At 43.3% G+C, this 26,385-nt stretch overlaps 1 protein-coding gene across 10 annotated transcripts in view; it reads left to right on the forward strand.

Moving 5' to 3' along the window:
* ADD1 (adducin 1) overlaps positions 1 to 26,385 on the forward strand; it is an 82,504-nt gene that overhangs the window by 15,480 nt on the left and 40,639 nt on the right. For all 10 annotated transcript variants that reach the window (XM_045074979.1, XM_045074998.1, XM_045075006.1 and 7 more), the window contains exon 2: positions 22,301 to 22,515. In XM_045074979.1, coding sequence (XP_044930914.1) covers positions 22,321 to 22,515 — 195 coding nt within the window. In that variant the 5' untranslated portion in view covers positions 22,301 to 22,320. The remainder of the gene's footprint in view (positions 1 to 22,300; positions 22,516 to 26,385) is intronic.

The following is a 26,385-nucleotide window of genomic DNA, read 5'->3' on the forward strand; positions in this document are numbered from 1 at the left end:
TGAATGTGTAGTCAGATTTCCCTCTTCCTTCTTATTGGCAATTGCATTTAGGTAATCTAGGTAGCCCAGGATAATCTCATCACCCCAAATCTTTAATTACATTAGCAAAGTCTTTGCCATGTAAAGTAACATTTACAGGCTCCTAGGGTTAGAACTAATATCTCTAATGACCATTATTCAGCATACCATACTGGTTATAATTTCTGTCTTTTTAACTGGCATATATTTATTGTGATTCTGATAAATTTGTACCTTTTATATAATTTTGCATTTTCTTTCTTTTTTTTTCTTTTCAAGATTTTATTTATTTGAGAGAGAATGAGTTGTGGGGAGGGACAAAAGGAGAGGGAGACAAGTAGATTCTGTGCAGAGCAGGGAGTCGGATGCAGGGCTTGATCCCAGCACCCTGAGATCATGACCTAAGCTTGAGATAGATGCTTAACTGACTGTGCCACCCAGTTGCCCCTTTATTTTGTTTTCTATTTGTCTTTTTTCCTTTCATGGTTGCCTTTTTATTTATTTAGTTAAAAATTTATATTTTTTAAAGATTTAGTTTTTTTATTTGAGACAGAGAGAGCATAAGCAGGGAGATAGGCAGAGGGAGAGTGAGAAGCAGACTCCCTACTGAGCTGTGGGCTGGACATGAGGCTCCATCCCAGGACCTGGGGATCATGACCTGAGCCGAAAGCAGACACTTAACTGACTGAGCCACCCAGGCTCCCTTACCTTTTAATTTTTTTTTAGAGATTTTATTTGTTTATTAGAGAGAGCCAGAATGAGCAGGGGGAGGAACAGAGGGAGAGGGAAAAGAAGACTCCCTGCTGATGAGTGGATCCCGTGACCTTGAGATCATGACCTGAGCGGAAATCAAGAATCAGATGCTCAACCCATTGAGCCACCTAGGTGCCCACACGCTTGTTTTTTTAAACAACTAAGTTTTCTTTCTTATTTTATGTTCTCCCCTCTTTTGGTTTGGAAATTACATAGTTTTGTTCTATTTTAGTGGTTGCCCTTGAATTTTACCCTGCATATATGTGACAAAGTCCTAAATTAATACGGTCTTCTTTCACCAAACAAAATAAGAACATTGAAGCACTTCAATTCCAGCTAAACTCAACTATTAAGTTATGTGCTACTGTTGTTCAGTATTTTAGTCCAGCCTTTTTTAAACTCATAAATTGGACATCATCATCCCTATACAAAATACATTTTTAGATTCCCCCCCCCCCCCATTTAGCAGTTTCTTGAATCACAGTCCTTATGACATTTCTAATTTTTCTTCCTAGGATCACTTTTCTTCTTTAGCAATTCCTTTTCTGCAGGTATGTAGGTGGTACCTTTGTTTTTGTTCATCTGAAGTGACTTTATTTTGCACACATTCTCAAAAGATAGTTTTGGGGTAGAAATCCAGATTGCCAGTTATTTCCTTTTAGCATTTTGAAGGAACACTATTTCTCTTTTGTTATTTCTGTTACATGTTTGTCAGCGCCTAATTATTACGCTTTTGTAGATGCTCTTTGTTTATTCTTGCCTTTGCTATGCTATAGATTCATTACTGTGTCTACAAGATGTGTATTTCTCTTTATTTGTGGATTCATGTCTTTCAGTTAGATAAAGTTGTTAGCCATTCTCTCCTTGGATATTATATTGACTCTGACTCTTCATTCTTTTTGTTGTTGTTGTGTAGTTTTTATTTCATAATCATAAACTTAACTCTACAATCCAGCTGCTTGGAGGGGAGTAAGGAAAGCATGGAACCCATAAGACTGCAGTGAGAGCACAGAGATTATAGGTTATTTCAAGCAGATGGGGGTGAAGGGGGGTGTTCTCCTGAGCTGCAGGAGGAGTGGTCTGGTAGTAAAGATAAGACACAAGTCAAATTTATTACGTTTGTCCATAGTCAGTAGTGGTGGTCTTGCTGTTCCTGGACCCAAAGCACTCCGTGGCCTCCACAATATTCCTGCTCTCTCTCACCTTGTGAAAGACTGCATGCTTCCCATCTGGCCACTTGGTCTTGGCAGTGCAGACAAAAAACTGGGAACCATTTGGGTTGGGGCCATTTGCCATGGACAAGATCCTAGGACTTGTGTGTTTCGGGATGAAATTCTCATCATCAAATTTCTCCCCTAGTTGGACTGGCCGCCAGTGCCATTATGGCATGTGAAGTCACCACCCTGGCACAGAAATCCTGGAATAATCCTATGAAAGCAGGAACCTTCATAGCCACATCCTTTCTCCCCAGTGCACAGAGCATGAAAGTTCTCCACTGTGTTTGGAACTTTGTCTGCAAATAGCTCCAGAGAGATGCAGCTGAAGTGCTTGCCTTTTGTTGAGATGTCAAAGACTATGGTGGGGCTGACAGTGGCTGGTGATGCGGGGAGGCTCTGGGGCAGTGGCGTCAGCAGACTCTTCATTGTTCTTTATTATTTTGGCCTGTAACTCCAGTGAACGTGTAGTGGACTTTCTTATTCTATCTATTTTGGCATGGTTTGTACCTCCTTATCTCCCTGTGCTGGTCTCTGGGGAATTTTTTCAAATCTGTCTTTTAATTTACTTCTTCCTCTTCATCTGTGTCAAAGCTCCTATTAATTCATTAGTTGATTTGTAAAGTATTTTTTAAAGTTTTTAAAAAAGATTTTATTTTATTTATTTTTAAAATTTTATTTATTTATTATTTATTTGAGGGAGAGAGGGCACACGCACCATGCAGGAGACAGCATGAACAGGAGAGAGGGAGAGGCAGACTCCTCTCTGAGCAGGTAGCCCAAGGCTTGGATCTCTAGCATCATGACCCCAGCCACAGGCATATGCTTAATTGACTGAGCCATCCAGGTGCCCCAAGATTTTCTTTTTCTTTTTTCTTTTTCTTTTTTTTTTTTTTTGACAGACAGATCACAAGTAGGCAGAGTCAGGCAGAGAGAGGGAAGCAGGCTCTCTGCTGAACAGAGAGCCCGATGCGGGGCTGGATCCCAGGACCCTGGGATCATGACCTGAGTCGAAGGCAGAAGCTTTAACCACTGAGCCACCCAGGTGCCCCAAGATTTTATTTTTCATGTAATCTCTACACCCAAGGTGGGCCTTGAACTTAACCCTGAGATCAGGAGTCACATGCTCCACCAGCTGAGCCAGCCAAGTGCCCTGTAAATAACTTTTTCAACATTTTATATCTGTAAGTTCTGTTTGGTTTCTTTTTCAGCTCTGCTCATTTTTTATAATCTCTGAGGCTTGTCATATTGTGGTTAATTTATTTTTTAAACATTTCAGGGGCACCTGGTGGCTCAGTGGGTTGGGCCTCTGCCTTTGGCTTGGGTCATGATCTCAGGGTCCTGGAATCAAGCCCCAAATTGGGATCTCTGCTTGGTGGGGAGCCTGCTTCCCCCTCTCTCTCGGCCTGCCTCTCTGCCTACAAGTGATCTCTCCCTCTCTTTGTCAAATAAATAAATAATCTAAAAAAAAAAACCTATTTCATACATAGTTATTCTATGTTCTGTATTATAATCCTAGTATCTGAAGCCTTTGAGGGCCTAAGTATATGGTTTATTATTTCTGATGACTGTCCCTCATGAAGATTGTTTTTGGGTTTGTGAAATTTTTACTAAGACCTTCTATTTGGTTGATTTTAACTTGGGGAAAAACCTGAGGATCAACGTTAAGGTTGTTTTTTCTGAAAGGATTGTATTTACTTTTACTGTGAGCGAGGGTCACTGATCACCTGAGACCATTTCCACCCTCTTGAGAGTTCCAGCTGATTGCCTCTGTTTTTGCCTCCAGCAGTGCTCATTTTTGGTATTTGACCTCTGCTAATGTTACCTGTTGTGAGTGGTTCCCATTTGGAGTTAACTAGTTTCATTGCCGTGGTTTGGGGCCGTTTTTGTTTAGCCCTTGGAGGTTTCATGTATTTCTTACACACAAATAACATTGGTTTTTATGGCAAATCTTATGGAGTGGTAGGGCCTCTCAAATATTTGCCTTACTTGATCTCCAAGTGGTGTTTATTTATAATGGAAATAGTGGTCATGTGTTGTTTCAAAACTTAGGAGAAGTATATTCAATATGAGTGATTCTAATGTGCACAGTTTGAGGGTCCGTGGAGTGAGTGAGATGTGTTGATGTTCTTGGTAGAGGAAAGAACCAGCTCTAGCTTAGCCAGCATGTGAACCTTTGGTGATCAAGTCATTACTTTGCTCAGTTTCATCATCTATTTTATCATCTATAAAATAACTATATGACCTTTTTAAAAAATTTATTTATTTATTTGACAGAGAGAGAGATCACAAGAGTGGGAAGCAGGCTGAGCTGAGCAGAGAGCCCTTGGAGGGGCTCGATCCCAGGACTCTGGGATCGTGACCTGAGCCTGAGGCAGAGGCTTTAACCCACTAAGCCACCCAGGTGCCCCAAGATTTGTTTATTTTTAGAGAGAGAGTGTGTACGCAAGCACAAAGCCAGAGGGACAGAGAGAGAGGGAGACTCTCAAGCAGACTCCACACTGAGCTCATACAACTGGATCTCATGACCCTGAGATCGCCACCTGAGTCAAAAAATCAAGAGTCTGACGCTTAACTGACTGTGCCACCCAGGTGTCCCCTTATTATATTAGTTTAATAAGCATTATTTAAGATCTGTGTTCAGAGTATTGTGTTTGAAATGTCAGAAGATAAGCATTGTAATTGCTCCAGACTTCAGTAAGCTTGCAGTCTAGCAGTTGTTTAACAGGGACAATACAGGGGCACCTGGGGACTCAGTCATTTGAGGATCCTGTTCTTGATTTCCTTCTAGGTTGTGATCGCAGGGTTGTGGGATTGAGCCCTGTGTCGGGCTCCCTGCTCAGGGGTCAGTCTGCTTGGGATTCTCTTTCTCTCCCTCTGCCTCTCCCTGTATCCGCCCTTCTCCCTACCCCTACACACCCTCTCTCTCTTAGTTAAATCTTTTTTAAAAAATGGGCAATACAGAGCAGTGATGCCATCTGTTAGAGGAACCTCTAGTAAGTAGTGCTGCTGTGTGTCTCTGTGCACATATTAAGGAGGACAGTTAATTAGTGCCATCATAGAATGTTCTGCCAGTGTCCTTTTTTAAGAGATTCAGTCATCTTTAAAGGTGCTGCTTATGATAATAGTTACCATTTATTATGGTTCCTTAATTTATTGCTTACTGTGTACCAAGCACTATACAAAACACTTGACATAAGTTAACTCATTTACTCTTAAATCAAGAAAGTAGATAATGTTACCATTCTCATTTTACAGATGAAGAAACTAAAATATACATAGAGAGAGATGAAGTGTACCTAAGGATATGTAGCTAGTAAGTGATGACCTGGGACCAGAACGCAGGTGATCTGACCCTGGGGTCTAAACTCTAATGTGGCTTGAGCATGTTTATTATAATCAGTTAACACTGGGAGGCTAATGGAATTTTGTTGAAGACCCAAGCCAGATTCATTCTTTCCTTCTTTCCCTCCCCCTCTCCGCTTCCTTCCCTCCCTTCCCTTCTTTTAAAGATTTTATTTATTTATTTGTCAGAGAGAGAGAGCACGCGTGAGAGAGCACGCATGCGTGAGAGTGATCGTGAGCACACAAGCAGGGGGAACAGCAGGCAGAGGGAGAAGCAGGCTCCCGGCTGACCTGGATGAGCTAGGAGCCCATTGCCAGTCTCAATCCCAGGACCCTGGGATGAAGACCTGAGCTGGAGGCAGACACTCAGCCTAGGCATCCCCCAAGCTAGATTATTTCTGTGCCAATCTGTATCACATGGATTTTGGAAATATAAAAAGGATAGAGTACATTAAAGTTCAAACTAAATTTGTTTAGTCAAACAGATGGTTTGGTTGGTTTATCTTCAGGCACCTCGCCCTAAATTGTTTTCAAAACCACACCCAAGTCAGTTTCATTAAGCCACACTAGAGTATTGGTTTAGGGATTGAGTTAAAGTGAGAAATTTCAGTTAACTAAAAACTACATGTGTTGATACAGGTAGAATGCAATAATTTTGTTGTTGTTGTTGTTAAAATGTAAAAAGGTAAAATAAGGTAAGTTTTATAATGAGATATTATAAATTAATAAGTTTATAATAGGATGTTATTTTTAATTAAAATAGTGTATTTTAACTTTAAGTTGGTTAAACCTAATGTTTTTGAAGTGAAATTTTCATTTATTTATTTATGTGACAGAGACACAGCTCTAGAGAGGGAACATAAGCCCAGGGAGTATGAGAGGAGAAGCAGCTTTTGGCCAAGCAAGGAGCCCGAAGTGGGGCTAGATCCCAGGGCCCTGGGATCATGACCTGAGCCAAAGGCAGATGCCCAACATCTGAGCCACCCAGGCACCCCTGAAGTGAAATTTTTAGCATGTTACTTTAATATTCCATCAGACATTAGGTAATTAAAATATTTCCTATTGACAGGGTATCCACTGTGTGTCAGACATTGTGCGAGGTATTTTACTTTTATTATTTCTATTTGCCCCAAAATCCTTGGAACGTATGACTTGAGAGGAAAATGAGGTGCAGGTCAGACTGTGTAGTTTGTGGGGAAGCAGTGAGTTGCTGCTGGCTCAAAGCTGAACCAAGCACCAGCGGGCCTGTTGGGGAGTGAAGAACCACACCTCTGTGTTTCTGGGGAGAGGCGGTTAGTGGCGATGAAGTAACTGGAAGACGTAATTCATGTAAATTAATTCCAGATGGGTTAAGGATGAATGTTTAAAACTGTAGAGACTGTGGGGAAAAGCAAAATAGAATGTTTATCAGAGCGAATTCCTGAAAACTTTCTTGGAACATTTTATGACGCGTGCCTGAGAAGGAATGAGAACTGTCTCTTGAAGAGCAGAAGATCTCAGAGGAAAAGTTTGCAGAACTAAAGATGCAAAATATTAAAATATTTGCTCATTGAAAAATAAAATTGCAGGAGGTAATAGTCTGGGGGATCAAATACGAGAAAAGTTCACTAGGTATACCACTTTTTTAATTTTTAAGAATAACTACATCAGGATTTTTTAGTAGGTAGATGGACCAAGAAAGTTGGAGATGTAAATAAACACTTGAAAACCATTTGTCCTTACCTGCTAATCAGAAATGACAAAGCAGCCACTTCTGATCTACCAGAGCAGGAAAATGTTAGTGATACCTTTGTTTCTTTCTCAGAGCATGTGAACCAGAAAGGAAGTGAAGCTTTATATTTAGTTCTAACATATTTGGGGGTTTCTTTTACTGTGTACTTGCTTTCTAGCCGCAGGCTTATCTTTTCAGCAGTTACTTTAGAGAGTATTTGCTCTTTCACTCCTTCCTTAAGCAACTGTGTTTCCAGCCCCCACCCTAGGCAAGGCCCTGCAGCTAGGATTTTCTAAAGGGGTCACATTTTCTGGGATATTTATTTGCATGTTGTAATTATTTGAGAATGCTTTGCATTTTTATTGGTTTGTTAAAACATGCTGTAATTTTTCAGAAGTGTTCTGAACTGTTGTGTGGAAATACTTTTAAAGTACAGTATGTCTTGCTTTTGGGACCTGCATAGGTCCAGTTACAAGAGTTTGAAGGTAGAAGCAAGGAGACAGGACTAGCGGAAGATTAAGAGTCCTGTTTTGGGCAAGTTGGGTTTTTTTTTTTTTTTTTTAAAGATTTTATTTATTTATTTGACAGAAATTACAAGTACACTGAGAGGCAGGCAGAGAGAGAGAGAAGGAAGCAGGCTCCCTGCTGAGCAGAGAGCCCCATGCGGGACTTGATCCCAGGACCCTGAGATCATGACCTGAGCCGAAGGCAGCGGCTTAACCCACTGAGCCACCCAGGCGCCCCAAGTTAGGTTTTTTTTGGGAAGATTTTATTTATTTATTTGACAGAGGTCACAAGTAGGCAGAGAGGCAGGCAGAGAGAGAGAGAGAGGAGGAAGCAGGCTCCCCGCAGAGCAGAGAGCCCGATTCTGTGCTGGATCCCAGGACTCTGGGATCCTGACCTGAGCTGAAGGAAGAGGCTTTAACCCACTGAGCCACACAGGTGCCCCTTGGGCAAGTTATGTTTGAGTGGACCTTTGGTATCTTTGCTTCTTTACCAAAATGTAAATGAAATATTTTAATGCTTAAAGAAAATGATAAATTTTGTTTTATCCCTCTCTCCCAGGTTGCAGCCTTCACTCTTGGCTTTGGCTTTAGCTGTCTCTTTGCCTGCAGGGGGTTTATGCCCACACCACCTGTGTTGTCACTTTCCCCAGAGCCTCCCTCCACCCTCCTATTTAGTGATGCCACTTGCCTCCCCACCTCCTTGTGTGTCTCGTCCCATACCCATAGCCCTTCTTGCTACTGATGCACTGTGTGATTTACTGATATCCCATGCTGACTGCCAGGCCCCTCTGCCAGGACCTGTCACTTACGTTTGCAGGCTAAGTGCTGAGCTTTTTATTTTTTTAAAATTATTTATTTATTTAAAAGAGTTTTTTATTCATCCATTTGACAGAGAGAGATCACAAGTAGGCAGAGAAGCAGGCAGAGAGAGAGAGAGGAGGGAGCAGGCTCCCTGCTGAGCAGAGAGCCCGATGCGAGACTCGATCCCAGGACCCTGAGATCATGACCTGAGCCGAAGGCAGCGGCCCAACCCACTGAGCCACCCAGGCGCCCAGTGCTGAGCTTTTTAGATTTTGGATTGTCTCCTCTACTGCAGTAGTGTCGTGTCTTTTGAAATGGCACCGTTTTGAAAAGTAAAAACGAATGAATGTATGTAATTTGAAACATAACATAATTTTCCTTTGTTTAAATTTATTTTTTTGACCTTTTCTTGATTTATGGTTATTAAGACTTTTTCATAATTTCCCGCTTAAGGTATCATCTGGAATTTTTAAATGCTTCTGAGGTTATTTGGATATTAACATAGTGCTAGTGATATTGAGAAATAAATTATGTATGTGAGAGATTGTTTTTTAATGTATTTTTTTTTTTTAAAGATTTTATTTGTTTGACAGAGATCACAAGTAGGCAGAGAGGCAGGCAGAGAGAGAGGGAGATGCAGGCTCCCCGACAAGCAGAGAGCCCGATGCGGGGCTCAATCCCAGGACCCCGAGACCATGACCTGATCCGAAGGCAGAGGCTTAACCCACTGAGCCACCCAGGCGCCCCTTTAATGTATTTTTGAAACTAGTTAGAGTTGTGAAGAGATATAAATATTCAGTTATTTGTCATAAGCAATACAAATCCTCTTGGCAAGAAGTGGTTGGGTGCTGTTGCATGCTTGTAGGCCTGGCTGGGATCCCTAGGCCACTCTTGTTGCACCTTTCAGCTCCTGGTGGCATTTATCCCTTCTCAGGGACCACCTGATATACAAACTGCCTGCTGTTCTTTTTTTTTTTTTTTTTAAGATTTTATTTATTTATTTGACAAAGATCACAGTAGGCAGAGAGGCAGGCGGAGAGAGAGGGGGAAGCAGGCTCCCTCCTGAGCAGCACTATATGGGGCTCCATCCCAGGACCCTCGGATCATGACCTGAGCTGGAGGCAGAGGCTTTAACTCACTGAGCCACACAGCACCGTCCCCCCCCCCCCTTCTTGTCTCTTACTTTCATCACTTTTTTTTTCTTTTCTTTTTTTTTTAAGATTTTATTTATTTATTTGACAGACAGAGATCACAAGTAGGCAGAGAGGCAGGCAGAGAGAGAGAGAGAGGGAAGCAGACCTGCAGAGCAGAGAGCCCGATGCGGGGCTCGATCCCAGGACCCTGAGATCATGACCCGAGCCGAAGGCAGCAGCCCAACCCACTGAGCCACCCAGGCTCCCCTTCATCACTTTTTTTTTATTAAAGATTTTATTTATTGATTTGACAGAGATCACAAGTAGGCAGAGAGGTGGGGGGGTTGGGAGAAGCAGGCTCCCTGCTGAGCAGATAGCCTGATAAGGGGGCTTGAGATCATGGCCTGAGCCAAAGGCAGAGGCTTAACCCACTGAGCCACCCAGGTGCCCCAGTGAGTGGTATATTTTTAATATATATATTTTAAATTTTTCTTTTTTTAATAAAATTTTTCTTTTTTAATAAAAATTTTTTAAAATAAACTTTAAAAATACATATGTATGAACAATAAAGATTCTTCTGGCCATCTCTGTCTTCCCTCTGCCCAGAACCTTCTCACTTCTAAAAAGGAAGCCACCGGGGCGCCTGGGTGGCTCAGTGGGTTAAAGCCTCTGCCTTCAGCTCAGGTCATGATCCCAGGGTCCTGGGATCGAGCCCCGCATCGGGCTGTCCGCTCTGCGGAGAGCCTGCTTCCTCCTCTCTCTCTCTCTGCCTGCCTCTCTGCCTACTTGTGATCTGTCTGTCAAATAAATAAATAAAATCTTTAAAAAAAAAAAATAAATAAAAAGGAAGCCACCATTTTAAGTTTCTTGTATATTCTTTCATTTCTTTATGCAAATACAATTTTTTTTTATCACTGCTCTTTTCCCCTAAGAGGCACTGTCTATATGTCATTCTTCATATTTTGCTTATATATCCTTATTTTTGTGAAAACTGAATCTTCTAAAAACTTGTGTGCTCAGAATTACTTGGTGGCATAAAGGGGTTTCATTCCCTATCAGCTGGCATAATTACTTTTCAGAGAGTATATACCTTTGGCAGAATTTTACTTATGCTTGTGATTTTAAATACTTCCTGACTAGCTCCAAAGAGGACAATTTTGCCCTGTTTTCAGAAGTCCCAGAGTTAAAGTAGCTCACAGCTCGACCTTTGCGTGTGCAGAATATCTATGTCTTAGCATGCTCAGCGCTAGTGTCCTTCTCAGTCTGTTAGCCCTGGGTGACTATTCTCTTCAAAGCTTCCTTTTATCATTTGTCTTCTATGGGAACCAATTACTTCAGTAATAGGAACATTTAGTCACCGACCATTAAATTCTGAAAAAGCTGTTTGTTTTTGTGGTCAGTATTTTTAATCTCCCTTACTTATAACCCTGCCAAACATCTCCACCTCCTCCCTCCCCCCAGAAAAATAAGCAGAAATCTGACTCAGACCCTTTAGCAAGCCACGCTTATGGACTGAAATTCAGGGAGAGTTTTGTTTCAGTAAAACAGCAAGTTTTGAAAGCCTCCATGACTTCAGTAAAAATATAATGAAAAATAAAAATCATATAGTAATTGAAGGACAGGAATGGTATCATGAAGGAGCAAAAGGAGAGAAAGTGGTTGGCACTGTCAGGATAGAGTTGACTTTTGCTCTTGGTTTTGTGTGGTGGTTCAGGGCATGTGGCTTAGAACGTGTAGATCGGGAATTGCAGTGGAGACTGTCCTATGGAATGGCTGTTACTTGTTAAATTGTCAGGCACAGTATATAAAATTACTCCTCCCACATTCCTTTTTTAAAATCTGAAGTGCAGTTTCCTTTGTGGAATTTCTTCTTGAAAAGCACTTGTTTGGGACTCTTGATCTCGGGGTTGTGATTTCAAGCCCCACACTGGGAGTAGAGATTACTTAAAAATAAAATCTTTTTTGTTTTTTTTTTAAAGATTTTATGTATTTATTTATTTGACAGATAGAGATCACAAGTAGGCAGAGAGAGAGAGAGAAAGGGAAGCAGGCTCCCTGCCAAGCAGAGAACCTGGTGTGGAGCTCGATCCCAGGACCTGAGCCAAAGGCAGAAGCTTTAACTCATTGAGCCACCCAGGCACTCCTTAAAAATAAAATCTTTTTTTTTTCTTTTTTTTTTTTTTAAAGATTTTATTTATTTATTTGACAGAGAGAGATCACAAGTAGGCAGAGAGGCAGGCAGAGAGAGAGGAGGAAGCAGGCTCCCTGCCGAGCAGAGAGCCCGATGTGGGACTCGATCCCAGGACCTGAGATCATGACCTGAGCCGAAGGCAGCGGCTTAACCCACTGAGCCACCCAGGCGCCCCAAAAATAAAATCTTTTAAAAAAAGAAAGAGTAGCACCTGTTTGAGAGGAAACTGATTGATATGAGCTCATGAGCCACCTGTAAGTACTGGATGTCACTATATTTCTTCTGTATGGAAGTGAATTTTGTGAAATTAGTCATGAAGCATGATTTTTGCCTTTCTTCACCATTCTTCCACTTCACATATCTTTATTGAGGGCCTGTTAGGTGCTAAATGGTGGGGAGACAGCGCTGGGCTTCCTGCCCTCGGCCAGTGCCCCCTTCCGACTTCCTGTGTAGCAGTGGAGGGATGAGCTTGGCACTTGGAGCTAGTGGCCTTGGGCCTACAGCCTTACTTGGCCCTTTATTTATTTTGAGACCTCAGGAACTTAAAACTGAGTCAACTTTTCACCTGCAAAGGGGGAACTATCACAGAATTGTTAACCTGGACTAATTTGGGTACAAACATGGTGCCTTGCGGGGCCTTTGTCACACTCCTCTGAATTCCTGTATGGGGCTCTCTTTTGGTTCCCTTGTGCTGGTTAGATGTCTCCTTCTCCCCGGGATCGGGAAGCATTAGGTGTGGAGTTTGGGAGTGACAGATGTGATGATTGTAATTACAATGATGATTTCTCATTTTCTCCAAGCAGTGCTCTTGGCTATGTTGTCTTGTTGATTCATTAGGTTAGGGAGATATTTTTACTTTATGGATGAAGACTTCGTCCTTGTTGAAGACTAATCACTGACGCTAGGCCCAGTGGTGTGCAGTACTGACCCTGCGACTGGAGGGTCCTGTCAGTGCAGGAAGACCACTTAATGAGAAGCAATTAAGATGACAGTCTCCAAATCAGAGTTTTATTTTCAGATTTTTGTTTTTCCACTTACGGCTGTTCATCCTTAAGTGACTGATCTCTCTATAATAGTACACAATAGAATTGAATAACCCCTAACTGTAGGGGTGCCTGGGTGGCTCAGGTCATAATCCTGGAGTCCTGGGACTGAGCCCCATGTTGGGCTCCCTGCTCTGTGAAGAGTCTGCTTCTCCCTCTGCCTCTGTTCTGTCTCCCCTTCCCACCCCAGCTTGTGCTCTCAATAAATAAATAAAATTTTTTTTAAAAAGAAGCAGCTCTGGTTAAAAGAACAACATCAGGTATATGACTATTTGTAAACACTGAATAAACTGAGGAGGATATAGGCTGGGGACTTGTTAACGAACCATTCTGTCAGGGAGAGAGGAAGAAAGAGGACCCACCCAGATCATCATTTCCTGATTAGAAGGAGTGTGAGTGTGGGTGACAAAGCTGGGAAGCATCACTTTTACTAAATTTTACTTTATTTTTTTTTTCTCTCTTTCCTGATTTGACCCATGCTAGGACATGAGGTGAGGAGTGGTGTGTCAGAAACTGCTGACAGTTTCTGTCTGCATGGTTAGGGGCAGACACTGGAGCGAGGCAGCTGGGGTTCAGTGCAGTAGCTTCATGCTGGCTGCTCAGCTGCTTTGTGCCTCAGCTACCTTATCTGTGGGGAAGAATGAGTTAATACGTATACAATTTACTTATGTATTTACTTAATACATAATATGTATTTACTTAATACATATATTACTTATGTATTTACTTAATACATATACATTTACTTATTTAAAAATTTATTAGGACATACATGCACACAAGAGGGGGGTGGGGCAGAGGGAAAGTGAGACAAGCAGACTCCCTTAGAGGGCCCCCCCCAACACAGGACTGGATCCAGGACCCTGAGGTCATGACCTGAGCCAAACCAAGAGTCAGATGCTCAGCTAACTGAGCCACCCAGGCGCCCCTACCATTGAGATTTAAATCACTGACTACATAGTAAGCAGTGATTATCTTAAAGGGGCCTTTTGAGCAGTTTCATCTGCAGGAGAACATCCGGAGACACAGGAATAGAAATGATCCGATCAGAGTAATTAAAGGCTTTTACTTAACTTTGAGATCCCAAGTAGGGCATAGCAGTCAGCCTGAACCTGTGAAGAAGAATCTTAAACATCAGGTGGGTGTTTGTACCTCAGGGGAAGTGGGGAACGAGGCTAGCAATGTGCGCAGTGAGGGTATAACTCACTGTGGCTGTGTTCTGTTTCATGTAGGAGAGCTCCAGGATTGGGCCCCCTCCTGTCAGTAGGTATTAGGGATTCCTCTTTCATTGACGGGCATAGCAACCCAGTTGCTTGAAGTCCCTCATGAATTTCTGGCTAAAGTTTTTGTGTCTCTTTTCCTTTCCCACCTGAGGTGCTGGACAGGGTGTGGACTGTGTGAAGCGCTACTCCCAGTCCTTTGCCTGAGCTTAGCCATCAGTGTCAGCTCTTCCTGTTTAAAAGCTTGTCACTCTCTCCAGCAAAGACTCCACATTTTTAAAAACATTTACCCCCAGTTTTATTGACAAAATTGTAATATATTTAAAGTGTACAATCTGATGATTCTCACAATCAAGTTAACACATCCATCACTTCTCATAACTACAATTTTTGTTTTTGTTTTGTTTTGGGTGAGTCTGCCATTTATTTCATTGAGTGTGTGCTGATGATGCAGTTTAATTCTGGTGGAAACCTCACGGAGCCCTTCCAGAGAAGTTAGGATGTCCCTTGTAGTCGGTAGCCTACTGCAGGAACAAATTGTCTCTTGAGTCCCTACTCTCCCAGGTGTACAAAAATTAGTTAAAGGCTGAGTGTCTCTGTTCTCTGTGGGCCCACAGACTGGAGATGGAGTAAGTTTAACAGATGTCTGGTCCTGTTTGAAAATGGCTGATGAGAGGTCAGAGTAAAGTACCTCAGGGCACAGGAGGCCAACGCCAAGCTCAGGGGCTTGGGGACGCTTCACAGAGCAGGACAGATTTGAGTTGGATCTTGAGAATGAGCAGGCCTGAAAGGTTTGGAAGAGAGAACATTTCAGGTGGGTCATTGAAAGCTCCTTGAGTACCTTCCTGCTGGGTATCAGGGAGCAAGTGTGAAAGCCGGGACGTTGACCGCTTGCTCACTGTGCTGGCTCTGCTGCTCTCTATATGACTCCATAGGTGTTCGGTCACCAGAGGACTGCTGCCTGCCCTATGCCACCTGGAAGCAACCACTTAGCTCTACAAGCGTCTCCTGTGAGGCCTTCCGGACAGGCCTTGGGGCCCGCCCTGACAAAGTAGCATAGCCTGGAGGGCGCGTACAGCAGAAATTCATTGTGTCTCAGTTATGGAGACCAAAAATGCAAGATCAGGGTGTCGGTAGGGTCGGTTCTTTCTGAGGCTATGATGATTAATCTGTTCCAGGCCTTTCCACCAGCTGCTGGCAGTTTTCTGGTGATGGCTGGTGTTCATTGGCTTGTAGATGCATCACCTCAGCGGACCTCTGCCTTCATCTTCACATGGTCTGTATCTGAATGTCCTCTTTTTATAAGGACACCAGCCATATTGGATGAGGGGCCCCATACTGTCCCAGTATGACCTCGTTTTAACTAATTACGTTTGTCGTGATCCTGTTTCCAAATACGGGGGAACACAGTTCAACCCATAACACCCTTACTCGGCTCTTTCTGCTTCCCACCATCAGACACTTCTCCCTGCTGATGTAAGTGGGTTTCTGTCATGGCAGCACGACTGTTTGATTACATTAAATAAATGTCTGTCATCTACTCATTTTGCAACTTTTTATCTCCAGTGCCTTACACAGAATGGGGGAAGTAGCAGTAGTGGAGATCTGTTAAGCACCAGGAAGTAATAGAAGTCAAGGAAGGTAGTACAGAGGTCTCTTCTTTTCTTATTTTCCTGTTGACTCCAAAGGCTGTCTGGAGTTGGGTATCAGGTGGCCAAGGAGACAGCAGAAATGACCACTTTTATGATTTTTGGTACTTTCTGATTTATTTTCTTTACAGCCATAATTCATTATCACCTGGCAGTCATGGTTTCTGAGAAATGCTTTCTTTTTTTTTTTTTTTTAAATATTTTATTTATTTATTTGACAAACAGAACACAAGTAGGCAGAGCAGCAGGCAGAGGGAGAGCGAGAAGCAGGCTCCCCCCTGAGAAGGGAACCCGGTGTGGGACTCAGTCCCAGGACCCTGGGATCATGACCTGAGCTGAAGGCATCCACTCAACCTGGGAGCCACCCAGGCACCCCCTCTGAGAAATGTTTTAAGAATATTTAGAAACCAACATGACCCTCTGGGTCTTCTAGCAGACACTTGATCCAGAGAATTTTGTTAATGGCAACTTTCTTGTTTGGTTTGAGTGTCCTGCCTTTAGGGATTCAGCAATAAGACAAGTGAAGGTCTGAATAGTTAGCCATTACAAAATGTCTGTGCTGGAAGGGAGATGCGAAGAAATAATTGAATGTGCCCACAAGCTTTAGAATGAGCTCATGGATATTTTAGAGAAACAAAAATTTGTCTAGTTTCTGATCTAAAGTTTAGTTACATGTTGGGATGGATCATTCTGGGGCTAGAATAACTTCGGTAAGAAAGAATATTCCAGGGCACACTTTGTTATTTCCAGATCAGTAAATAATATACAAGGCCCAGTGGTGTCTTGTGGGGCATTAGACAAGGGATGTTGATGTTAAATATCCTTTCATCCCATTATCAGTGGTTTCTGTGTGAAAGAACTTGCTGACATGCGTCCATTTGAAGGCAGGCAGAGAGCAGCTTATGTAAGGTCTTGAGGTACTTTATTCCAAGAACAGGGAAAATTATGGAGCCTTTCAGACAATACAGAATAGACAAAATTTGTATGCAAACAATGAATCATGGACCACTACATCAAAAACTAATGGTGTACTGTATGGTGAAAAAATAGAGTACTGTGGTGAATCCTGCTTCATCCTTCCTCCAGCTTCAACATTATTAGTGTGTGGCCCGTCTTGTTTATTTTGTATAACCTGTACTCTCCCTCCCCCCAGAGAAGCTTTAGGCAAATTCTAGATACTCTTTCATCTACAAGTATTTCTCTATGTATCTTATATGTCTAATATAATAATATCACACCTAAAACTTTTAATAATAATTCCCTAATGCCTTTCAGGTCTGGTTGATAGTCATATGTCTAACTGTCTCAAATATTATTTTTAGATTTAGATCAGGATTCAGCTAAGTTATTAGCCATCAGACTTTTTAAAAAATTATTTATATTTATTTGACAGAGACAGTGAGAGAGGGAACACAAACAGGGGGAGTGGGAGAGGGAGAAGCAGGCCTCCCACTGAGCAGGGAGCCTGACGCAGGGCTTGATCCCAGGACCCTGGGATCATGACCTGAGCCAAAGGCAGACGCTTAACAACTGAGCCACCCAGGCACCCCTAGCCATCAGTTTTTAAGCAGGGGAGTGAGTGCCGACATTAGGCATTATTTTGAAACTCCCTGGTCTCTCTGGGGGAATGGCTTGGTGTTGGGGGTTGTTGGGGGACAAGGAGTAGGGAAACAAATTAGGAGGCTGTTGTGTGTCCAGGAGTGACATGGGCATGGTCAGGTGTGGGCTCTCATGTGGATAGGCCAAGGTTGGTTGTCAGGGTTCATCCAGACTTTTGGGTTCTGTTGAGTGTGTGTGTTTATTTGAAAGGATTGTTCCCGGAGATTCCTTTGATTTAGGTAGCGACATATGAAGATTAGTGAAATCTTAAAATTCTTGTACAGGTAAAATGATAGCAGCCTGCTAGAATATCGAGATAGAGAAACACTGATCTGCACTTTGCTTTAATCAGTTTGTTCAGCTTTAGTATAGTTAGCCATTGTATCATCTTGTCTGTGTGATTGTAATTATAGTAGTGATAGGATTACTGAAAAGATTAGGGAATTTTATAGTTTTTCACTTAAATTTATAATCTTTTGTGTATGTTATACCAAAAATCTTTTTTCTTCTTTTTTTTTTTAAAAGATTTTATTTATTTGTTTACTTATTTGACTGAGCTGGGGAGAGAGATCACAAGTAGAGAGGCAGGCAGAGGGGGAGGGGGAAGCAGGCTTCCTGCTGAGCAGAGAGCCCGACATGGGGCTTGATCCCAGGACCCCTAGACCTTGACCTGAGCTGAAAGCAGAGACCCAACTTACTGAGCCATCTAGGCGCCCTGCCAAAAATCTTTATAGCTTCATAATACTGCATTGAGCAGATTTTAATACTGATTTTGTGACCAAATATTGGTCACAGTAATATTGACTTGTATACTGTTAGATGTTAACAGGTGGGCGTTTCAGTTATTATTGTTTTAAGAGATTTACAGAGAGCCCGAGCAAGTGTTGGGGGAGGGGCAGAGAGGGAGAGAGCGAGTCTCTAGCCGGCTCCCTACGGAGTGTGGAGCTTGAAGCAGGGCTCAGTCTCTGCCCCTCTAGGTCATCACGTGAGCTGAAATCAAGAGCTGGATGCTTGGCTATGCCACCCAGTTGCCCTAATACCTTTTAAATTATTTTAAAATACTCTAATGTTGCCAGAAAAAAATTTTAAATCTACATTTTCCCATTTCTTCTTCAAAATTTTGGATTAAATAATAACTTACTTATAGAGATCTTTCTAGAAAACTTGGCTGTCTTAACATGCTCTTAAAAACTAGATTAATGAAAACTGAAGGCATGACTGACAAAAACTAAGTACGGTTTTGTGCTTTAACAATAGAATGATGTTTTTTCTTGACCACTGGGCTCAGAATATGTGTACTTTGATTTAAGTTTATAGACTTCTTATTGAAGGAAAGAACACGTGCGTACCTAGACTGCAGTCCTCATCTTATACATTCACACAGTAGCTCCTCATAAAAAGAACAATCTCTGCCTTAATCTCACTTTTCAAAGACTTCGTGCGTCAGCTCTAGGACAAGAAGAGGCTGTAGAGTTGCCTCTGCAGTGTTCCTGCATACTCTCTGGTGAGAATGGCTTCAGATTGGCCTCGTTTAGTGATAGAGAAATAACAGTGCTGCGTGTTCTCCTTTTCTTGTTTCTGAAACACTGAAGTCGAGTCTTTGTGTTATTGGCTCGTGATGATCAGCTTCATTTCCATCTGATGAAGAAATGTCAGACAACCTTTGTTTTGTTCTTTGCATCATTCTTTAAGAACAAACTAGGTTAAAGTGAACAAGTTAAACTGCAAATTTAGAGGATACATTTAGAGAAGAGTAAGTTTTAAAGACTACATTCAAGTCCTTGGTTTATTTATTCTGTGTTGACTTTTAGTCCCTAATTGTTTTCATACTTTCAGTCCTTAAAATAGTGTCACTTTAAGCATACTGTTAGTTCTGTCATATCTTTAGGTTTCAGAAGAGCAATATCCAGATTGATCTGTCTTAAAAAGAAGGGGGGGGGGTTTCCTCCAACTGATTCTTTGGCTGTTGGTACTATAAGATATTTTTAAAATGAACTCTTCTTTAAAGCCTTGCGTTCCTGTTGTGGTCCAAGTTCAGTGACACCGGTATGACTTGGGAGCTCCTGAGAGATGCAGAATCTCAAGCCCTTGATTTCTTCCCTTCTCATCCCTTTGGGGCCATTGTACCCCTGCACTGCAGCTTCCGCCTGGCCCCCTGTCCTCCTCACTATTTACAGTGTGGCTTAGAGGTTAAGAACCCGCCAGGTGGCCTGCAGTTTGAATCCTAGCCCTGCTGCTTCCTAGCTGAGTGACCTGAGTTCCCTCAACAGTGAAGTGAGGAAAACATGAGTGTATCCATACACGGGGAGCGAGAGCACGAGCACGAGTGAGAGCCAGTGGACTTCCCTTCTCTCCCCACCATTGTGTCCATGCTCTGTGGCAGCACAGCAAGCCTGCCGGTACTTCCCAGTTTCAAGTCATTATCTTCTTCTTTTAATTTTTTTTTTTAATATTTTTTATTTATTTTTTTGTCAGAGAGAGCGAGCGCGCAAGAGCGAGCACAAGCGCACAGGCAGGCAGAGGCAGAGAGAGAAGCAGGCTCCCCGCCAAGCAAGGAGCCCGATGCAGGACTCGATCCCAGGACCCTGGGGTCATGACCCGAGTTGAAGGCAGTAGCCCAACTGACTGAGCCACCCAGGTGTCCCAAGTAATTATCTTCTTTTTATTTATTTATTTTTTAAAAAGATTTTATTTACTTATTTGACAGACAAAGATCACAAGTAGGCAGAGAGGCAGGCAGAGAGAGAGGAGGAAGCAGGCCTCCCACTGAGCAGAGAGCCCGCTGCCGGGCTTGATCCCAGGACCTTGGGATCACGACCGGAGCCGGAGGCAGAGGCTTTAACTCACTGAGCCACCCAGGCCCTCCCCCAAGTCCTTATCTTCTTATTCACAGCTCATGATTCTGTGCATCAGGGATGTGGGCAGTGTCAGCTGCTCGGTTCTTGTAGGCCACGGGATGGTTTTCAGGCTTTTTTTTTTTTTTTTTAATTATTATTTATTTATTTGACAGACGGATCACAAGTAGGCAGAGAGGCAGGCAGAGAGAGAGAGAGAGAGAGGAGGAAGAAACAGGCTCCCCACTGAGCAGAGAGCCGATGCAGGGCTTAATCCCAAGACCCTGGGATCATGACCTGAGTGGAAGGCAGAGGCTTTATTTAACCCACTGAGCCACCCAGGCGCCCCCAGCTTTTTAAAAATAATTGTGATTGTAATGACTAAGTTGTAAGTGTTTTTTATATTCTGGTTGTAGATCTCTTCAAAGATACATGATTTTCAAATACTCCTCCCATTCTGTAGCTGTCTTTTTATTCATGTGTCCTTTGAAGCACACTTTTAAGGAAGTCCAGTTTATCTCTTTTTTTCTTCCTGTTGCTTGTCCTTTTGATGTCATATGAAACTGTGCCTGACCTGAAGTCTCATAGATTTACTCCTGTGTTTTCTTCTGAGAATTTGATAGATTTTGCTGTTCCATTTAGGCCTGTGCTCTATTTGGAATCAATATTTGTGTGCTGTGTAAGAAGGAATACAGATTGCATTTGAATAGCTCCTTTAATCGACTTCTTTAAAATCTTTTCCTTGTCCATCCTGTGTGGCCTGAGGAACTGTTGTCCCCTCACCATCAAAACTCTGCCTGTGGCTTCTGAGTCTTTCTCACCTCGTTTCTTCATCCTTTCCTTCTTGGTTTTTTTTTTTTTAATTTTATTTATTTATTTGACAGGGATCACAAGTAGGCAGAGAGGCAGGCAGAGAGAGAGAGAGAGGGAAGCAGGCTCCCCGCTGATCAGAGAGCCCGATGCGGGACTCGATCCCAGGACCCCGAGATCACGACCTGAGCCGAAGGCAGTGGCCTAACCCACTGAGCCATCCAGGTGCCCCCCTTCTTGTTCTTAATAGATTCATAATTGTCTCTTTGTATACTGCCAAGTGCTAGGTACTTGCCCAGGTGCTAGTTCTGCTCCTTCCCACTCTGCATTCCACTAGCCAGTTTCTCTCCTCTCCAGCGTTCGCTGCTGTCTCTGTGCTTATGACTTCTGATCCAATCCCTCTTCCCTTCTCATGAGTCTGGGAGCCCAGCTTCCCCAATGTGAGCACAGTGTCCGGTTGCTTTTTGTACCTAGCACAGTGGTGAGATGTAGCAGATGCTCAGTAAACACTTAGTTGTCAACAATAGAAATGAAACTATTTCTATGCTTAGTAAAGGGTGCTCTTTAGTGATTTAGTAGTTAAAGATGAATATAATTTAGTATTTGAACATCATTTCAAAGAAAATGATGGGATTGGGATTAAAAAGAGTGTAAGTAGCCATAATAATAGACTTTAAATTTGAGTCTTTTGGGCGTCTTTTAGTCACAGAATAGGGCATGTTGATGTTTTCAGTACCTGCTGTTTTTTGAACTGAAAAGGTGATCTGATGAGGAGCATTTCCCCTTTGCATGAATATAGGTGTGTGAGTAGCTGCTTTCTTATTGATCCGTTTGGAGAATCCTTTGTGAAATCACTACTAACACATTTTCAGGAAAATATCATAAATCCGATTTCTCCAGAAATGAACTGTGCTTCTCCTGGTAGATCCTTTCTGTATGGGACAGGATCGTGATTTAAACTATCTTGTCAACGTTCAGTATCTAGCGGTGCCTAGGTGGCTCAGTTGGTTAGGTGTCTGCCTTCAGCTCAGGTCATGATCCCAGGATCCTGAGATTGTGTCCTGCATCAGGCTTCCTGCTCAGTGGGGAATCTGCTTCTCCTCCCTTGGCTGGTTGCTCTCCAGCTTGTGCTCTCTATCTTGCTCTGACAAATAAGTAAACTCTTTTTAAAAAATTCAGTATCTAATTCTTTTTCAGTTTGAGAGAGGATACAATAGCTTTGTGAGCTTGTTTTCCTGTTGTCTGCGAAAGAACAATGGCGAGGACAAAAAATGCCGTTGGTCTGTAGAAGGGTGGGAGATGGCTGGTGTGTGCCTCCAAGGCCACAAAGATACCTCGCGCGTGATGGCTCTGACTCAGTCACTCCTGACGTTCTCACACTGAAGGCTGTGTTTACCAGGCTGATGTGCTTGTGATGAAATGCTGTTGGACAATGATTCAAACACAAGACTTTCTTGTATGTTGATTCTGTAGGAACCGAGAAAGATTGTGCCATGAATGGGGACTCTCGTGCCGCGGTGGTGACCTCACCACCCCCGACCACCGCCCCGCACAAGGAACGGTACTTTGACAGGGTGGATGAGAACAACCCGGAGTACTTGCGAGAGAGGAACATGGCACCGGACCTTCGCCAGGACTTCAACATGATGGAGCAGAAGAAGAGGGTGTCCATGATCCTGCAGAGTCCTGTAAGCCTTCTTACTGCACAAGGGTCTTCTTCCTTCTCTGAGGCTTCAGCTCTTAATTCTGTTGTACATGCCAGAGTGCCTGCATTTCCACTCAGGAAATTCTTGCCTCGTGTGTATGTGCATGGCTGGGGAAAGAATTCCGTCCAGTTCAAGTTATCAGGCAGGATAAATGACAGATCTTCATTGTCATAAAGGAGAGGAGGTGCTGGCTTCTCCTTTTTATTCTCTCCCTACTTCTCCAGAGAGTCTCTTTGTTTTAGAACTGTTTAAAAATTACTGTTACCTCTAGGCCCCCTCCCCTGGTGCTGGGCACTTGGTAGGCCTCGATAGGACCTCATCATTGATTGGTTTTTCCTCTAGTGACCCCAGCACTTTAAGCCACAAGCATGCCCTCTGTGTTCTGTTCACGTCCTTACGTAAAGGAGTTCTGTCTCCATCACTTCCTTGTGTTGCTGCTGCTGCCCTTGTGTGTGCTTCATTTCTTTTTCCCTTCTGATCTTGTTCCCTTAAAGCTTTGGAGTGTTGGGAGATACTCATGGAATTCTTTTAATGTTTGTCTTTTACATGCTGCTCAAGGAACCTGGAGAGTTAGCAGTGAACAGGACAGATAAATGCTCTAAGAGATTTTGTTTGTTTGGTTATGATTAGTCTTCACATATTGTGGAGGTATAATTTAGAGGAATTTATGCAGATTTTCAGTGTACAGCTTGGTGAGTTTGGACATGAGTATAACACCTGCGTGAGCACCTGCTGGGTCAAGTTTCTGACCTCACACCCTTCTGGAAGGAAGTGAACAAGAAACATCAAACAGAAGCACAGTGCAGGAAGCAGTGGGGTGATTGGACTGAGTGGCGGTTCGCACAGACCGCTCTGAGGAAGGGAGCGGAAGGAGCCAGCCCTGCAGGGATGGGGGAGCAGTGTTTCAGTTGAGGGGCAGCAAGTGAAATCCCTAGCTCAGGGATGAGCTGGATGGGCTTGGAGAGTTGAGGCACCAGTGTGTTCTGATCACAGTAGGTGACAGGGAGGGGGTAGGTTCTGGAAGGTTCTGTAGGCTCGGGTTAGGCGTTTGTTTTGCATTCAGAGTATAATAGAGTCATCAGAGGGCTGCAGGCAGGAATGGCGCTAGTTTAATATATTCTTAGAGAAAGAACATGTGCAAGCAGAGGGTTGCGGAGGAGGGGAGCGTGAGCAAGAGAATCTTAAGCTGGTCTGAGATCACGACCTGAGCCGAAATCAAGAGTCAGATGTTTAACTGACTGAATCACCCAGGAGCCCCTGATGTGATTTCATTTTTGAAGGTTTGGTATAGAAGGAGTATTATAGGGGTGCCTGGCTGGCTTGGTCTGTAGAGCATGTGACTCTTAATCTCAGGGTCGTGAGTTCAAGCCCCACTTTGGGTGTGGAGCCTACTTAAAAAAAAAAAAGAAAAAGAAAAAATGTTGTATGAGGCAAGAGAGAAAGCCATCTTCCAAACAGGAGGTGGCAGTAATTTTTGAGTTTTATTTTGAGGGTAGGTTCAATAGAACTTGCTGATGGATGATGAGGAAGAGGTGGAGGAAAAAAATGAATCAGAGAGCATTTAGATTTTAGGCTTGAGCAGTTTCCTGTATAAAAGCCACAAGAAATGAAGGAAACATCACTGGGGGCAGAGTGCAGAAAGTTGACTTATGGCACTGACTGTGTGCAGGTGCTGTGCAGGCCCCCATCTACAGGTCGTCGAGGACAGACATAGTCAGCATCAACTGTGATGATCTGAATGCAGTGTGGGACCCTGAAACAGAGAAAGGACATAAGGTGAAATACCAGAAAGCCTGGGATTGCTTCCTAGGGATCTCCTGGTGCTGGATTCTTGGTTTTAGGAGCACAGGAGTTGAGCCACTTGAGGGAGTGGGAAAGCCCATCCTGTGGGCACAGATGCTGACAGTTGCATAGATCCCGGAGGGAGCTGGAGAGTTTTCTTCAGGTTGATCCTCTGCTCTCAGGGAATCATCAGTGGGGTCACCTGCTGAGAACGGGCCCAGATAGGTGTGAGAGTGGGTGAGGGGATGGGCTGTCCTTGGTTTAGCGTGAAGGGCACACTCAGGTTAGGGGCATGAATTTATAGTGGGACGATGCAGCATGATCCCCCTGCTCCAGCCACTTTCAGCTGCATGAGTAGACAGAGTGAAGGGTTGAATTTAACCAGGGTTGGGGTATTCCCAGGTGAAATGGTAGAGAGTGCAGATGTGAGCAAGGGAATGATTATAATGTTAAACCAAGGCTCTAAATGGGTGAGGGAGGTCAGGACGCAGGGAAGATAAGGGATGGTGGACCTGTGTTAGGGGTCACGATGGAGTTGAAGAAAGGGTGAGTTGGAAGCTAGGAGGGGAACCTATACTTGGGGCACAGTTACTAGGAAAGAGCACATGTAGGACATGATCATGCACATGGGAGGCCTGGATAATTGGAGGACAGGGTCACTAGAGGAGGGCAGGCAGTTCGCTGAGAGGTGAGGGTGTGGATGTTGAACCACCAGTATTTAGGACCAAGGAAGCACACAAGGTCACTGGCCGTGAGTGCTGGCTGGAGTAGACTCTGGGATCTGGCTGGGTGGCTCCAGGCCCTCATCAGCCTCTGCAGCGCTCAGCTCCTTACTGCACATGTAGGGCATCAGGGCGGCTGTGGATACTGAGGGCTTCTTACACTGTGGTTTTCTTTTTGTGTGTTATATGCTAAGCTTTAGGTTCCTTAATGGCAAGGACCATTTTTTCTAACTGTATATCTTCAGTGCCTAGAACAGCACCTGGGACTTAACATGTGTTGCACTGTGTACGTGGGCTGAATTGTGGTGTCGTGTACATACATTATACCTGTGTGTTGAACTGAGCTTCCCATAGATACATCTGTGGATTTGGAAACGGTGGAAAGAGAGGGTTTGATTTTTCAGATTGAGGGCCTGTGAGGGCAGCTTGTTTTATGCAACTGTTGTCCTCTGTGCCCAGCATACTCTGTGACCTTTAGTGAGGCTTCTGGATCAGTCTGTATCCCTTTATCCTGTGTCAGCATATCTGTCTAGATGGTTGCCTTTGCCATTGATACCAAAGATGGCTGAGTGTGTTTTGTTTATTGATTTCTTCTTTTCAGTCAAAGCCCCTGTCAGCTTTCCCCTCCTTCCTTGACTCCCACAGAATATGATCTATGACATCTATGACATCATTTGTCATATGGTAAATAGGGGTTCCTCTAGCCACTCTTGGTTCCTTATATTCTTTTATACCATTGTATTAAGTGTAATGCATGTATTGCTTGCTTCCTGCAAGCTACTGATAGCTATACTTGGACTGTCCCTGGGCATTATGTCTTTTAAGCTTTTCATTCAAGCAATGAAAAACTAGAAGTTGGATATGGAATCATCCAGAAACCCTTGGAGTGTTTGTAATCAGATGTGGGTGTTCGTTCAGTGAGCTCATATTTTTTCTTTTCTTTTTTTTTTTTAAAGATTTAAAAAAATTTGTTAGAGAGAGAGAGCATAAGCAGGGGGAGCAGCAAGAGCAGACAGAGTGAGAAGCAGATTCCCCGCTGAGCAAGGAGCCTGACATGGGACTCGATCCCAGGACCATGACCCGAGCTGAAGACAGGCGCTTCACTGACTGAGCTACCCAGGCATTCCAAGCTCACATTTTCATTTTAACTAGTATTTATTTGATAAGATACTTCTTTTTTTTTTTTTAAGATTTTATTTATTTATTTGACAGAGACACAACAAGAGAGGGAACACAAGGAGGAGTGGGAGAGGGAGAAGCAGGCTTCCCACTGAGCAGAGCACCTTATGCGGGGCTCGATCCCAGAGTCCTGGGATCATGACCCAAGCTGAAGGCACGCACTTAATCC

Source organism: Mustela putorius, unplaced genomic scaffold (assembly GCF_011764305.1).
Source record: "Mustela putorius furo isolate JIRA1106 unplaced genomic scaffold, ASM1176430v1.1 tig00000083_pilon_pilon_pilon, whole genome shotgun sequence".
In the NCBI taxonomy this organism is placed as follows: domain Eukaryota; kingdom Metazoa; phylum Chordata; class Mammalia; order Carnivora; family Mustelidae; genus Mustela; species Mustela putorius.